The sequence below is a fragment of the Engraulis encrasicolus genome, chromosome 12 (genome assembly GCF_034702125.1).
Source record: "Engraulis encrasicolus isolate BLACKSEA-1 chromosome 12, IST_EnEncr_1.0, whole genome shotgun sequence".
NCBI lineage: Eukaryota > Metazoa > Chordata > Actinopteri > Clupeiformes > Engraulidae > Engraulis > Engraulis encrasicolus.
Window position 1 is genome coordinate 40,488,309 of NC_085868.1, and position 14,830 is coordinate 40,503,138.

Genomic DNA, 14,830 nt, shown 5'->3' on the forward strand with positions numbered 1-14,830 from the left:
GTCTGGGAGGTCCTAGTCTCCATGCCACAGATCCCACCCCTAACTCTTTTCCCTTCTCCAAACACTCGACGCAAACACCACACAAGCCAGCACTCAGACAGCTGTCAGTGTCGGTGTGTGCTGAGATCCTCCTGGGCTCTGCACCCCTCCGCTGCACTGCTCTACTCACCTCCCTCCCTCCCTCCCTGCTCCTCTCCATGGAGGCCCACCGAGGACTGATACTGTCTTTCCTGTTGTTCCTCTGGACGGCACGCTCAGGTAATGGCCAAATAAGGCACTGCCATTTGACAGCGATTTAGGCTTTAGGAGTTGGCATGCAATTATCTTTTTCTTTTCTTTTTTTTTACCTCTGCAGATTTTACCTCTGCAGGTTGTTAGATTTGGATAAAGGCATAACATCAGATTAAAAATAAAAACATTAATATGAAAAAAAAACCTTTTGAACAAGTGGTATGGACTGCATTTACATAGTATTTTTCTGTTCAGCAGAGAAACCAAAGCTATAATACTATATTGTGCTGTGCAGTCTACATGTGTGTATTTGGATCTGGTAGCAAGAGTTTTGTTTTCTTGTTTTGAGGGTTTGCTGGTGAACCTTGCAGGGGATTCAAGCACTTGGAGAACGGACGGACATTCTTCCGCTTCAAAGGGCTGTACGCCACATTCACCTGCCATCCCGGCTTCAGGATACATGGCCATCACACCAGCAGCTGTGTTTCGGGACAGTGGGTGAGGGAGCCCCCAGTGTGTGTAGGTCTGTAACTTTTTTTTGGCACATTTATTATGTTCTGACCTAGTTTTGCAATTTCATATGGGTTTAAGAGTCCAGTCTTTTTGACTGGTACTGTGTTTCTCACTTTTTGAACGTTCTAGCAAAAATACCAATGTGATTTTTTCCCTATATACTGTATTTACCTTCCATACACCTTTTCCAGTTTATACGTACGTAATACAGTTCTCAATATTCCCAGTGTACCATAAATAGGTCTAATGCTTCTCATACTTATATTATGTTTAGATGCAGCAAGCTGTTATAAGGTGTGTAGTAAAAAGTATGACTGGTTAAAGTAAAAGTACCTCCCACTTCTAATGTCAGGGTGACTGTCTACCATCTTGTTTCTCAGCCTCTGGATGTCCAAGTCCAGGCAGGGTGCAGTATGGCAGCGCTGCTGTGAATGAGGATAGCTCCTTTGTGGTCTTCAGCTGCACTGATGGCTACAGGCTATATGGAAGCCCACTTTCCTACTGCAAGGGCAAGACTTGGAGCAACCCAAAACCTGTATGCAAAGGTGAGTGTGTGGCTATGTCTAATTACCTACATGTGTCCAGTACAGTGGATTTGAATTGCTGTATGCTACTTAAAGTGATACTATCCCATATTTGGAAATTAGCTTATTTTACATCTCCCCATGACTTAAATAATAGGGTACTACCGTTCTCCTATACTTTCAACCGTTCTTTGGGTATGGCAGTGCAAATTTTACCTCCAAGCTAGCAGTTAACATTGAGTCCTATGAGACCAGTTAGCCACCAGCTGGTCTCATAGGACTCAATGTTAACTGCTAGCTTGGAGGTAAAATTTGCACTGCCATACCCAGAGAACGGTTCAAAGTACAGCAGAACGGTAAAATCCTATTATGTAACTCAAGGGGAGGTGTAAAATAAGCTTATTTCCAAAACTGGTACAGTATCACTTTAAGTCTACCTCTACACAGATTGCAGCATTCCCATTCTGTATACTGTAAAAGCTGGCTACATATACTGTAAAATCTGGCTGTAGACATTTCCAAAAAAAACCTTGAACCCAAAAAACTTGTCTTCACTCTAATTTCAGAGTCTGATATCATGAGCTCCATGAAAGCTAAACCCAAAGTCGCATCTGGTTCTAACATTGAGAAGAAGCTCCATCCGAGGGTTCCGTCCAATCTGAAAGACCACCATTTCAAGTCTCAGTACAACACCGCCTCCAAAGACGCCTACTTGGACTCGGCTCTGCTGCTAGCCTCCTACCCCAAGCCCCACATCTCTGGGGGACGGCTGGTGAAGTCCAAGCTACAGAGGAGACCTCCACCAGGGAGGAAGGAGTTGCTTCTGATGAGTGCAGCAGCAGCAGCAGCACGTACTGAATTGGCCTCTGGTGTCAACAAGGAAGTGGAAGTCCGTGAGGAGCTTTCCAGGCCACAGCAGATGGACATTAGTGCTGCTGCTGCTGCTGCTGTCGCTCTCGCAACACCTGGGCCTGCCTCAGGTCAGTCCACAAAGGGACCTCCTTTGTTAACGATCACCACGGGCACTGAGGTCAGAAAACATAAAATGGATGGAGGGGTGTCTGGAGCAGACAAAATAACAGTGTCAGTGAAAGCTGGTGTTCTGCGGGAAAAGGAAAGTAGAGAGGTGACCCCCTCTTCTGTAGTATCAGTTGCCCACCTGGGCCAATTGGAAACAATTACTGTTGATCAGCCATCTACTGGTGTTTCAACTTCACATTCGATTGACACATCGGACAAATTCCTGGATGCACCTCCACCTGAAGCGTCTGATAAATCTGTGGATACAGTCATACACAGCACATCATCATCACATGTTGTGCCAGTAGATGTCCAAAATGGATCTCCCAAGAAACCAGACACCTTAACTGGCAGCATAAAGAAACTTACTGATCGTGTGGAGATTACCTCAGATCATCGATCTGATGGATTGGAGAGCATTGCAGAGCCAAAGCCAGGTTCAGTCAGTTTAGGTGTCCAGCCACTTCTGGTAGCAGCTGCGGAAAATGATAAAGAGGATGCAGTGGAGGAGCCATGGGAATTTTCAGAAAAAAACGTCAAGCCAGAGCAAAGAAATGACGGCATTGCGCATGTTGCAGTGAACAGCACTGAGAAACTGTCCTTGCTGCAGCCAACCCCTCAGTCAGTTAAGCCTTCTGTTCAGACCCCAACCCTGCAACTGACTTCAGACCAACTGCCGTTATCCTTAAAGCCAGATACAGGCAGCAGTAGCAGTGTGTTCCAGTCAATCAGATCCGTCGTCACTGAACTGGCAGAGAAGGAAAGGCCTGAGATTGGAGATGAGGATGGGTCTGAGGAGGCTCGACCACCGATAGGTACTAAAGGTGGATTTGAGGTGTTGACAGAGGCCACTCAACTGAAGGAGCCTCGGCGTGTTAAGCAAGCCGCAGATGCTACACCGGCATCACCAGTGAGGCTGAGTCTTCATCTCCAACGGTCACACGTGCAGCGCAGCTCCACAAAGATGGATGGACAGACGGACACAGATCTATCCATGCACACCCGCATGCTGATGGGTCAGAACAGTAGAACAGCGAAGGATACCGATATGGACATGGCCACAAATGGAAGCCCTGCTCCCAAACATCAGCACCAAGAGTCCCATTCGGCTCCAGCAGCAGGGGGGAGTGAAGGGGGATTCCTGCCCCTGTATGAGGTGCTGGCAGGGGCCACACAACTGGAGCCGACCCAGCCTGCGATGGAGGCACCATATACCACGCCCTCATCACCAATGAGGCTGAATCATCATCAGCATCAACGACAACAACAACAGTCACACGTCCAGCAAAGCAGCTCCATGCACCCACATACACAGATTGATCAGCATAGCATCGCAGCTAAGCACACTGTAGACATTGTGGAGGCCAAGCCAAGCCCTGCTCCTAAACATCAGCACCAACATAATGAGTCCCATGCACTCGAATTGGATACCAACACAGTTTCCCTACCAGACCCGACGAGACAGCAAACAGCACTCTTGACTGATGATCCAAACAAGCTGGCTCTTTTTACTTCTAGCTCTAGTTCTAGCCACACAGAACCTCAAAGTTCTACACCATCTCCTCGCCCACCTGAGCCAGAACCGGAGTCTTTCTCCCGAGCCCCTGGTCTGCCCGAGCTGCCAGTCAGGAGGCAGCGTCGGCCGGCGTGCCCGTACCCTCCCCTGCCCGCCCACGGCACCTTCTATTTCCGCACGCTGGCGAAGCCGGCCCCGCTGCAGTACAGACACTACGTCCAGTACGCCTGTTACCCCGGTTACACGCTGGCCAACGGGGACGTGTACAGCTACTGCCAGCAGAACGCCACGTGGAGCGGCGTCACCCCCGCGTGTCTGGGTAAGAAGCTCCGTCATCATTACAGTTTTGAATGTTTAATCAGATATTCTTTAAGTATTCTTTAAGTCTTATCTATTCTCTCTGGTATAATGGTGTCACACCTGTATGTTTGGGTTGCACAGAGGTAAGATGCGTCTGCCAAATGCAGTGTAATGGAATGCAAAGCATGTTTCATCATTTTATTTTATCTGTCTATGTTTGTATTGGCGCCGCATCAGTGTGTCTAGTCAAAACGCATGTTCATAACTGAATTTTTTAAAGTGTCCATTTACTGCATATATTGGCATCACATCAGCATGACTGCAAAACACTGATCACACTCTTTAACCCATTTTGTCCTGGAGCGAAATATATACTGCATTCAGGTGAGATTTGAGCTGTTTTATTAAAAAATGGGTATGTCAGAGCTGGATGAACACATTCTGATGCAACATGAGGGTCCTAGATTTTAAATGCAACTCATTTCATGCTTTTATGTGCTTCGGAGGCTGAGATATTTAGGTTTTAATAGGCAGAGGGCACCTTTTCCCAAAAAGGGCTTAGGCTAAAATGGGTTAAGCGGCCCATGTTGAAATTGGCGTTTAGCTTTGTCTCAGGGAAAGCAAGGATGACTGTTGTGAGAGTATCTGGGTGTCACAGCATGCCTGGGTATGTAAAATGCATTTCATTGTCTAAAGTGCTTTAAAGCGATGGTTCGGAGTAGAATCACCCTAAAGCCATTTGAACCGTGACACCCATCCACCTTTACACCCGAAGTGTTTTCTGCCGCAGGCTTACATCAACAGAGTTGCCGTGTTATTCGATGTTTATTCCGGATAGCTTGACTCAAGCGCATATGGATACTGGGCACCGTCTCCAAACTTTCCCCACAAAAATAACATGTCATGACACCAAACTTCTACAGTATAACAAATGTGGTTTGTACTCACAAAAAGATGAATTTGAAACTTTGTACATAGTCCAGGAGTTTATTAGTAACAACACACGAGACGATTAGCTTTTCTGCTGCTAAACATCCGTCGACGTCACTTCCTCCAGCTGGGACTTTGTTGATGGAAACAAATACACGTGAGTCCGGAAGGCGGAAAACTGAAAAAGACAGCTTGCGCTACAACTAGAAATTAACCACTTCGGATTTAAATTTTACCACGTTTAATAAATAGAAGACGATGCCACACTCGTGCATATATCCTCGCTGTGGACTAAAACACAAACCTTACAATAAGTGGACAGTCCCAGCTGGAGGAAGTGACGTCGACGGATGTTTAGCAGCAGAAAAGCTAATCGTCTCGTGTGTTTTTACTAATAAACTCCTGGACTATGTACAAAGTTTCAAATTCATCTTTTTGTGAGTACAAACCACATTTGTTATACTGTAGAAGTTTGGTGTCATGACATGTTATTTTTGTGGGGAAAGTTTGGAGACGGTGCCCAGTATCCATATGCGCTTGAGTCAAGCTATCCGGAATAAACATCGAATAACACGGCAACTCTGTTGATGTAAGCCTGCGGCAGAAAACACTTCGGGTGTAAAGGTGGATGGGTGTCACGGTTCAAATGGCATTAGGGTGATTCTACTCCGAACCATCGCTTTAAGTGTTGGCATTTATCCTTGTCTCAAACTTTTTCGTGGAAAACGGAGATAGGAGATTTTCTTTCATTAAAAGACTGTGGTTGCATGCATGATGCATGATTATTGTAATCATACCGTATATCTGATGGAAGAAAACATTTATTTTCATTCCTCAATGCTCATAGGTTTGCTTGTGAGATCAGTTTACAGTTTTGGAATTTGTTTTGTATCTATGCAAATCTCTCATTGTGGTGGATGGCAGCCCAGCTAAATATTATAGGAGTGAAGTTGTGACCTATCTTGTAAGTACGTAAGATGCAGTACTAGTGGTGGCCACAAGTTAAAACTGAGTGCTATATTAATTTTAATATCTGTACGTAGATGAAAGTGGCTTTGATTAAAAATGTCATACTGTTTAAAACCATCCTGAATCCCTCCAAGCCAAGTCTGACAGTCAGATCCTTCAGGACCCCTTTTTTCCGCTGTGCACCTGTTTTAAAAGTCAACCACTCACTTCTCTATGGTGACGTGTGTGTGTGTGTGTGTGTGTGTGTGTGTGTGTGTGTGTGTGTGTGTGTGTGTAGTGTCATGAAACTGCTCCGTGTGTATGTGTGCATGCAGGCCGTGCGTGTGTGTGTACGCACGCGCACTCAGGTAAGAGAGCTTGTGGCCTGCCTGCCTGCCTCCCTCCCTGCCTGCCTTTTAAGTTATGAAGGGGGAGTGTGTGGAGGAAGTGGCAGTGCTCCTCGAGACGCGTCTGTGAATCGCATCAGCAATAAACAGCCCGACAGAAATCCCCCGACTGTTACAGCTGGCCTGAGTTCCGCTAGGGAGGTGCGAGTACGAGCAGAGATATTTTCTTAGCAACAATATCTCTGGTACGAGAGAGTGTGCGGTGCGTGCGTGCGTGCGTGCGTGCTAGTGTAGGGCACACATACAATGATGCGAAAACATCCTGTGTCTGGGCAAGTCTTCCATTCTGAATAGGCCTCAGCCTCTGTAAGCCAGTGTTTCCCAACCTTTTCTGTCTCATGTACCCCCAGAGCCTTTTTGTTGTGCCACGAGTACCCCCTAACTTGTGTTTTACATCGCTTTTTCTATTCCAGTGTGACTATGCTCCCATGCATTTGTTAAAATTACATTTTTCCAAGTACCCCTTTCAGTGTGCTCGTGTACCCCTAGTGGTACACGTACCCCTGGTTGGGAAACACTGCTTTAAGCAGCCCCTTAGTCCCGTTCAGGTGTTAAACAGATTGCCTAGTTGCCATGACAACCTCCATTGCGCTATCTCTGTCTCTCTCTCTCTCTCTCTCATTTATTCGATAGCTCTGCGTTTTAACACCTTAACTCATTAACTCACCTTCACACCTTCTAACTCATTCACTCTCTCACACACTCTCTCCATCTCTCTTCTCTCTCCCCATCTGTTTCGGTCTCATTCATGAATTCACTCATTCACGCTCACTCACTCACTGACTCTCCTCATCTTCATCTTCATCATCATCTATCATCCTCATCATCATCCTCATCCTCATCCTAATCATATCTCTCTCTCTATCTCTCTCTCTCTCTCTATCTCTCTCTCTCTCTCTCTCTCTCTCTCTCTCTCTCTCTCTCTCTCTCTCTCTCTCTCTCTCTCTCTCTCTCTCTCTCTCTCTCTCTCTGCCTCAGAGGTAACTCCGTGCCTGTTGAATAATGGCGGCTGTTCTCAGCTGTGCGTTGCCGGGCCGCACCACCAGGCTCAGTGCCACTGCAGACCAGGCTTCATGCTGCTGGAGGACCAGCGTACCTGCAGAGGTAAGGAGAGGCAGGCCAGGGCCATATTATTCATTACTATGACAAAGATATTTGTACAGGGGGTGGACAAAATAATTGAGACACCTGTCATTTTAGTGTCATTTAGTTCCTCTTGCATCCACAGGTTCATCTTTCTTGGTGGTATGGAGGCATACCTTGGATACTGTGGCTCTTGATACTTCACAAAGACTTGCTGTCTTGGTCAAAGATTCAACAGTTACACACATACTAAGAATTTCTCTTTTTTGTGCTCTGACATGTCACCCATTTGTGTGCATTGCAAAATTTTTGAGCAAAACTGTGCTCTTACCCTGCTAATTGAACCTTCACATTTCACTTTACTGGTGCAATGTGCCATTAATGAAGATTGGCCAACAGACTGGTCCACTTGAGTCATGAAACTTCCCACACTAAAATAACAGGTGTCTCAGTTATTTTGTCCAACCCCTGTATAATGCATTAGTATGTATAATGCATTTGTATTGCACTTTACATTCAATGCCTGTGGGGTGAAACGTCCATTTTTCATGAAGATGAAAGAGTGCCTCACACTCGTGGGTCAGTAACACCAAGGTTATTTTAGTGTTGATATTTTCACTGGTGTGTCCTTCCTCAGATCACAAGTGTAACGGAGGACAACTAGCTGAGTGTGGCATTGAACGTTAGTAAACCTCCCTCCTGAAACATCATACAGTATTGTAGCGCTGGGCTATCGGACTGGTCCTTTAGCTCAGCGGTATCGTGCTGTGACTCTCATACCCGAACTGATGCGTTGACTAGGAGGTGGCGAGTTCGAGACCCGAGGGGGACGGACAGCGCAGGAACACCTCGGTTACACAGGCCATGGGCTTGGGGGGCATGGACACCTTTGGCTCAGGTCCCTAGCGCCTCCAGCCTGTTAATTTGGTGTGTGTTTGAATCCTCGTCTCCTTGGGTAAAAACAGCCATACCATTATTGCAGCACTCAGGTTCCCACCTGTAAGTCACATGTGGTCATATACCTATCCTGCACTCAACTACTCTGCTGCGGTGAGTCTCTCCTGTTGCTTGCAATTCATGGCAAAAACACCAGAAAAAGTAACTGACGTGACATGACTCTCCTGCAACTGAATTTGGTCAAGCGTCGAGTCCACCAATATCAATTAATCTTGTGACAGCCAGAGAAGGATGAAGATGTGGCTTTTGCTTTGTGTGTGGTCACGGCACGGTCCATCCTTTCCCCTAAACATGAATGGGGACAGCTGTTTTCTTTCCCGATTGCCTCAGTAAATAAAACAAGCCGTCTTGAAAGACACTCAAAAAGGGCCGTAAATTCTCAGCCCCCGGACCACGCCATCACCGCCACTGTTAAGGGGAGAGCGGAGCGGAGGGGAGAAGAGAAGAGAAGAGAAGGCAGGCCCCTGCATGAGTGAATACCTTGAGGATTTATGTCAAGACAGACATACACATGCACACACACTGTCTCCTGAGAAATATATCTTCATGAGGTCACACTGTGCCTCAGGGGCATGGTCTTTAAGACTGACAGCAGGGTGGTTGGATCTTCTAACTACAACTATACAAGCAGCGACAGGGCTCTTATACAGTATGACCTTACATATGACTTTATACTGTTGCTCTTTGAATTGTTTGGATAACACTGTCGTGCCAAAAAGCGAGTGCCTGCCAGAACACGAGTGCCCTCATTGAAACCAATGGAAAACAATGACCAATTTTTCAGATATTTTTTACCCATTTTTGCCGATAAATCCAACACAATTTAAGATGGAAAGCCTATCAATAAAGCATCTACATTCCTTCTGGAAGTATTACAAAGAACTGGTTACAATTTCGGTATTATTTCCATAAAAGAATCGAAGAATTGTCATAATTATGTTACAGTTTCATTCAAATAGCTCATATTAAGTGGAGGACGAGTACTGTTTCATAAGCATATTTTTAGTTCATAAATTATGTAATTAATTCTGCAAAAAATAGTATAATTTTCCCTCAAAAAATTTCATTGGTTTCAATGAGGGCACTCGTGTTTTGGCAGGCACTCGCTTTTTGGCACGACACCCCCACTATCATGAAAGGCCTTGTTCCACTTCCACTGTGTTTCCACTACATTTCCATGTGCGCAGTGCACGTAGACATCAAGACACACACACACACACACACACACACACACACACACACACACACACACACACACACACACACACACACACACACACACAATGTGAATTCAACATTCTGCCCTTTTCATATGGCTGCAAATATGTATTTTGCTGGACATATTTTGACAGTGGCTGTCAGTTGCTGCCTGCATGCATGATGCAGGGTCAAAGACGTCCAACATAAAATTGTCCTTCAGTGTAACGGAGACTTTTGCTTACTGTAAATGCAAAAAAAAAAATTACATCGTTTTTTTGGCTAGGCTTTCATGCATTCACTTTTCAAAAAATTGAAAATCATGTTTTTCTCAGTTACAGTAAGCAAAAGTATCCGTTAGCACTGAAGGACAATTTCATGTTGGACGTCTTTGACCCTGCAGCAGCAAACATGCTGTATTTACCGAGCTTGCAGGAGATTACTACATGAGCTAGTCTATGACACAAAGGAGGAAGGTTATCCACATCCCACGCAAGAGTGAAGAACACTCAAAACAATCAGTTAAAAGGTCACAGAAAAGAACTGCACACATCAGCTTAATCTGAGAAAGAGCAGTCAGACAGAGTCAAAAACGTCATTCTGTTTTGAACTCGTAACACTGGAGAAACTCAGCTCTGGAAGTAACGATGGAGCAGGGGTGCATTTCTCGAAAGCGTAATTGTTAGCAGTTAGCAACTTGGGTAGTTGCCAATGGGAAATTGCATTGCAGCCAACAAAGTAGCTACCGTAGTTAACAATTACGCTTTCGAGAATTGCACCCCAGCATAGCTGGCGGCTAGGTGTAGGTCCTGGCAGTAGCAGATATGGGTTTAACAGTCTGTTTGTGACAGGTAGAGAGCAGCTCTCCATGGAGACTGAGTACTTTAGCAGGGTACGTACAGTAAGAAGGGAGGATTAGTCTGAAAGACACATCAGGCATGCCCAGGCCTGTCTTGGCCATGTAGTACTAATAGTGGGGTCGGAGGCATGTGCAATTTTTCTCATATATGTTAAATTTGGTTTAACTAATCAAAAGCTATAGCAGTTTATATATTTTAGAGCGCCCCCCGCAGGCCATTTTGTTATCTGTGTGTTCGACACTCGAACTCAAATTGTTCTATATACCCAAAACTTCAACTTGGAAGTGAAAACCAAACTTTAACACCAATTTGAAAATTTGAAATGACTGAGCCTATTACGACCCCACTATAAACAGTATTTACAGTAGTTCATGCCATTAGGCTATATCATGCTACGATGAACACTTCAGCTTTGGACATTTTTTTATGGATTCTCTTAAATTTCCTGCTGAATCTGTGAGTTAATGGACACCTATCATCACGTGACAGGGTGTCTATTTGTGCCATTCCATTATGTGACAGTGTGTACATTTTGTAAGCATGAATTAGGCAAGCACCTGCCTAGGGACGATTGGTGGTTTTGTCCGGGCCCGGGATAAATTCATGTGAAAGAGCCCCCTCCCCAATAGAGTGTAATGAGAACCCAATTCTGGAAGCCCCTTTCCCTGGGCCTGGGATAACTGACCCCTATGCCCCCTGTCAGTTTCCATTCACCTGCAATCAGTACAGCATGTGTGGACTCAGTAGAATGGCGGGAGATTAATGCAATTATGGCCTTCCTTCGTATCTGTGGCAGATGTTTTCTTCATCGGTATCTAGAACTTTGTGGACGGAGGAGGAACTCATATTTTAAAGTAACATACAAATAGTAACATAACATCCATACATACAGTACAATACAGTACAGTACAAACCCTAGTACAGTACAAACAAAGTGCAGCAATATCTGACTTGGGGAGGACCTACACAGTGTGCAATCAGGACAAAGTAATTGCACAGGGTTGTGGATGTGTAGAGTTAGTTTTGTTATACAGCCACTCAACACATCCACGTTTGTACACACATGCACAGAGCTCCTGGCAAGCTCAGTATGTGAGAGCAGGAGAACAGAGCCTGATGTCATCAAAGAGCATATGCACATCGCCTTCATTCCTCCATTACAGATGAAAGGGAAGCGCGTTGGTGGTAACCATGACGACGGGGTGATGCTGAAGAAGCTTTTGTGGGCGAACAGGTGCAGAGGAGAGGTTGAGCGACTGTTGTTTACCTGTTTTGTCACCTTTAATCTCTCGCTGCCTTACCAATACTGCCACAGACAGGTGGTGACACTGCCATATATATGTGTGTGTGTGTGTGTGTGTGTGTGTGTGTGTGTGTGTGTGTGTGTGTGTGTGTGTGTGTGTCTAGATGTAGATGAGTGTGTGGAGGAGAGACATCTGTGTCTGCAGGCTTGTGTCAACACGGTCGGCTCCTTCAAGTGCAGCTGCAGAACAGGCTTCCTGCTGGGAGAGGATGGCAAGACGTGCGTGGGTGAGCGTGGGTCTATTTTTAATCCAAAACATTCGTGACATTTCAGTGATTTCACCCAAAATGCAGTACTCTATGCTGTCCTACAAACGCAGTAACCACACACCAACATTGAAACTGAGAAAAATGCCTTCAAAGCCTTGGTATTAGATTGGATATTGTAGTTACTGCAAGTGGACATAGCAATATCTCTAAAACAAAAAAGCAAATGGACCATTGGACATAAGGCTTTGTGGAGGTGTAATGAAGACCATTGTCAGTCTAAACTCAATTTTGACAAAATATGTAGTTACTGCACGTTGCCTCTGTAGGGCACTATTCGCCTCTAACCTTATATTCTTCTTGGTGATGGTAAATGCTCTTCATAGTCCTGCTTTTTTGTCATATAGTGTAAACTTCTGCACTCTGGCCTTGGCCGTGGCTCAAACAGCTGAGGCACCAGACTGTTATGTGTTTTTGTCTTTTTCGACTTTATTGATGATGAGACAGTAGGAGAGGTAGACAGGAAGTGAATGGGGAGAGAGGTGGGGAAGGGTCTGCAAATGACCTGGGCCGGAATCGAACCCGGGTCGCCCACCTAGCAGCCCAGTGCCCGACTGTTAGAGCCACGGTAGGGCCAGGGACCCTAGTTTGACCCGGGATCGTCATTTTCCACATTATTGAAGACACCACTTTATTACAGTAGTGTGTAAACAGTAGCACTGTCTTCAGAATCGCCTCTACTGGTTGTGCCAAGGGTCAGGTCTAAACAGGGTGAAATGGCATTTAGTCATTGTGCTGCAAAATGCTGGAACCAACTCGCTGTCCAAATTAGAACTGCCCCAACAGTAGGCTATCTTGTTTCAAAAAGGAAGTTAAACAGCTTTATTCTCATCTGACTTTGGTGATAGTTAATTACACATTATCTATAACACAATATAGTTTTTTTCTTTTCTTTTCTCTATTCTTAAGCACATTGAATGACATGTATGTATGATAATGTGTTCAGTTTGTGTAGTTTATCTTGAACACTGAAATATTGTTTCGTGATCTCTCAATCTGAACAATTCATTACAAAACATCACAGATCGTGTACAGTTTGTTGTCTATGGTATATATACGTAGTGGGTCTCAGTCCTCTGAAATTTTGAAGGCCTCTCGTGTGGGCAATATATGACTCCCTCTTGGCAGACACGAGTGAGTGTGCGGTGGAGGGGCAGGCGGGCTGCGAGTGGAAGTGTGTGAATCTGTCGGGGTCTCATCAGTGCGTCTGCCCACGAGGATTCAGGCGCCACCCAGACGGACGGCAGTGCATTGGTAAGCCGGCATTTCCATACACATGCTCAGGGCCGCTGACAGCTTTGGCTGGGCTCAGGACAAAGTCATCTGTAAGGGCCCCCCACCCAATACATTCAATGTAATGAGGGCCCAATTATCCCTGGGCCTGGGCCAGCTGACCCCTTTGTCCCCCTTGTAGGCCTCCCTGCACATGCTAATGAAGCAGCAGATTGGATGGGCTGTGCTGCTGAGAAGATTGGTCTAACACTTATTTTTTACAGTCCAGTGCAGTGCAGTTGGAAACCAAAGCACACACGCAAATTTGGTATTAAACTTTCTATAGCGCACACACGCGCACACACACACACACAGCCAAAACAGGCGCTAAATAGGGCCTCAATATGTACAATACCTTTGTCACAGTTCATAATATCTATCATGGCTTGTGATAAAGAACAAGCATGCTCTGGAACAAGCATGCTTTTGACTCTCACCCTTTTCTGTTTGGCCACACAAGAGAATGGGTCCTTCTTTTGGAATCTTTCTCAATCTAAAAGAATAAGAATGATTTGCTAGAAATTGTTACATTCACAAATGTAGTCAGTCTCTTCTTCGTGCTATCAGTTCACTCACTCAAATATGTTTCTCTTTTTTTTGTTTCCCCTTCAGATATCAATGAATGTGACTTCAGTAATGGAGGCTGTTCCCATGTCTGCAAAAACCTGCGAGGTGGCTACAAGTGTGTCTGCCCACCTTCTCATCGCATCTCTCCATCTAACCGAAAGAAGTGCCTGGCCATAACAGTGTAATGGAGAGAATTTAGCCTACACTTCTGACATTCCCATTTCTACTTTCCTTTACCCATTTTAGCCTAAGCCCTTTTTGGGAAAGGGTTAAATCCCAATTATCTCAGCCTCCCAAGCACATACAAACATGAAATCATTTGCATTTAAAAGCTAGGACCCTCATTTTGCATTAGAATATGTTCATTCATCTCTAACATACGCACATTTTTAATAAAACCCCTAAAATCTCAAGAACCTGAATGCAGCTTATGTGTCTCCAGCCATTTGTGGAGATCCGCTCATTTGCACATCCCCTGAAGGTAAATAATCAAGTTTAACCTTTTCTCCTGTTCTTCCATTCATTCTCTGCATCTGATGATTTTACTCCTAATTCTAAGCTGCATGTATCATTGAAGCGGATGGAGTCTCATCCAGTTAAATCAGGGGTGGGGAACACTATGTCTCGTCTCGAGGGCCGTTAGCAGCCCTTGAGGACGTCTTATCCAGCCCCTGACATAATTTTGACGTTTTGCAGTTTCACATGAAATATGACATGTTTTGTCCTTGGAGGACTTTCTAAAATTTGAAGTGGCCCCTCGAGTGAAAAAGGTTTCCCACCCTTGAGTTAAATGATACATGCTTGCTTGTAGATACAAGTTGTGTCACCAGACTCAAAAGATCTGGGAGAAGAGGGAGAAACTGGATTACTTCACTCGAGGGAGGGTTGGAAATGAGCACATTTACGGAAATTGTGGAATGTCCTTTCATTTGTCTT

The 14,830-nt window shown here is 45.1% G+C and overlaps 1 protein-coding gene across 1 annotated transcript; it reads left to right on the forward strand.

The window, feature by feature from the left end:
• Positions 1-65: 65 nt before the first annotated feature.
• On the forward strand, positions 66-14,265 carry si:dkey-163f14.6 (uncharacterized). Its single transcript, XM_063212187.1, has 8 exons — positions 66-258; positions 581-754; positions 1,125-1,289; positions 1,835-4,123; positions 7,368-7,493; positions 11,894-12,016; positions 13,184-13,309; positions 13,940-14,265. The coding sequence occupies exons 1-8, from the start codon at positions 198-200 to the stop codon at positions 14,077-14,079; spliced, it is 3,204 nt and encodes a 1,067-aa protein (XP_063068257.1). The 5' UTR covers positions 66-197; the 3' UTR covers positions 14,080-14,265.
• Positions 14,266-14,830: the final 565 nt, after the last annotated feature.

Bases quoted from the DNA above. Each gene is read 5' to 3' on its own strand.
- si:dkey-163f14.6 (XM_063212187.1), top strand. From the start codon at position 198: ATGGAGGCCCACCGAGGACTGATACTGTCTTTCCTGTTGTTCCTCTGG. The intron at 259-580 runs GTAATGGCCAAA...TCTTGTTTTGAG, and splicing joins CCTCTGGACGGCACGCTCAG to GGTTTGCTGGTGAACCTTGC. The intron at 1,290-1,834 runs GTGAGTGTGTGG...CTCTAATTTCAG, and splicing joins CCCAAAACCTGTATGCAAAG to AGTCTGATATCATGAGCTCC.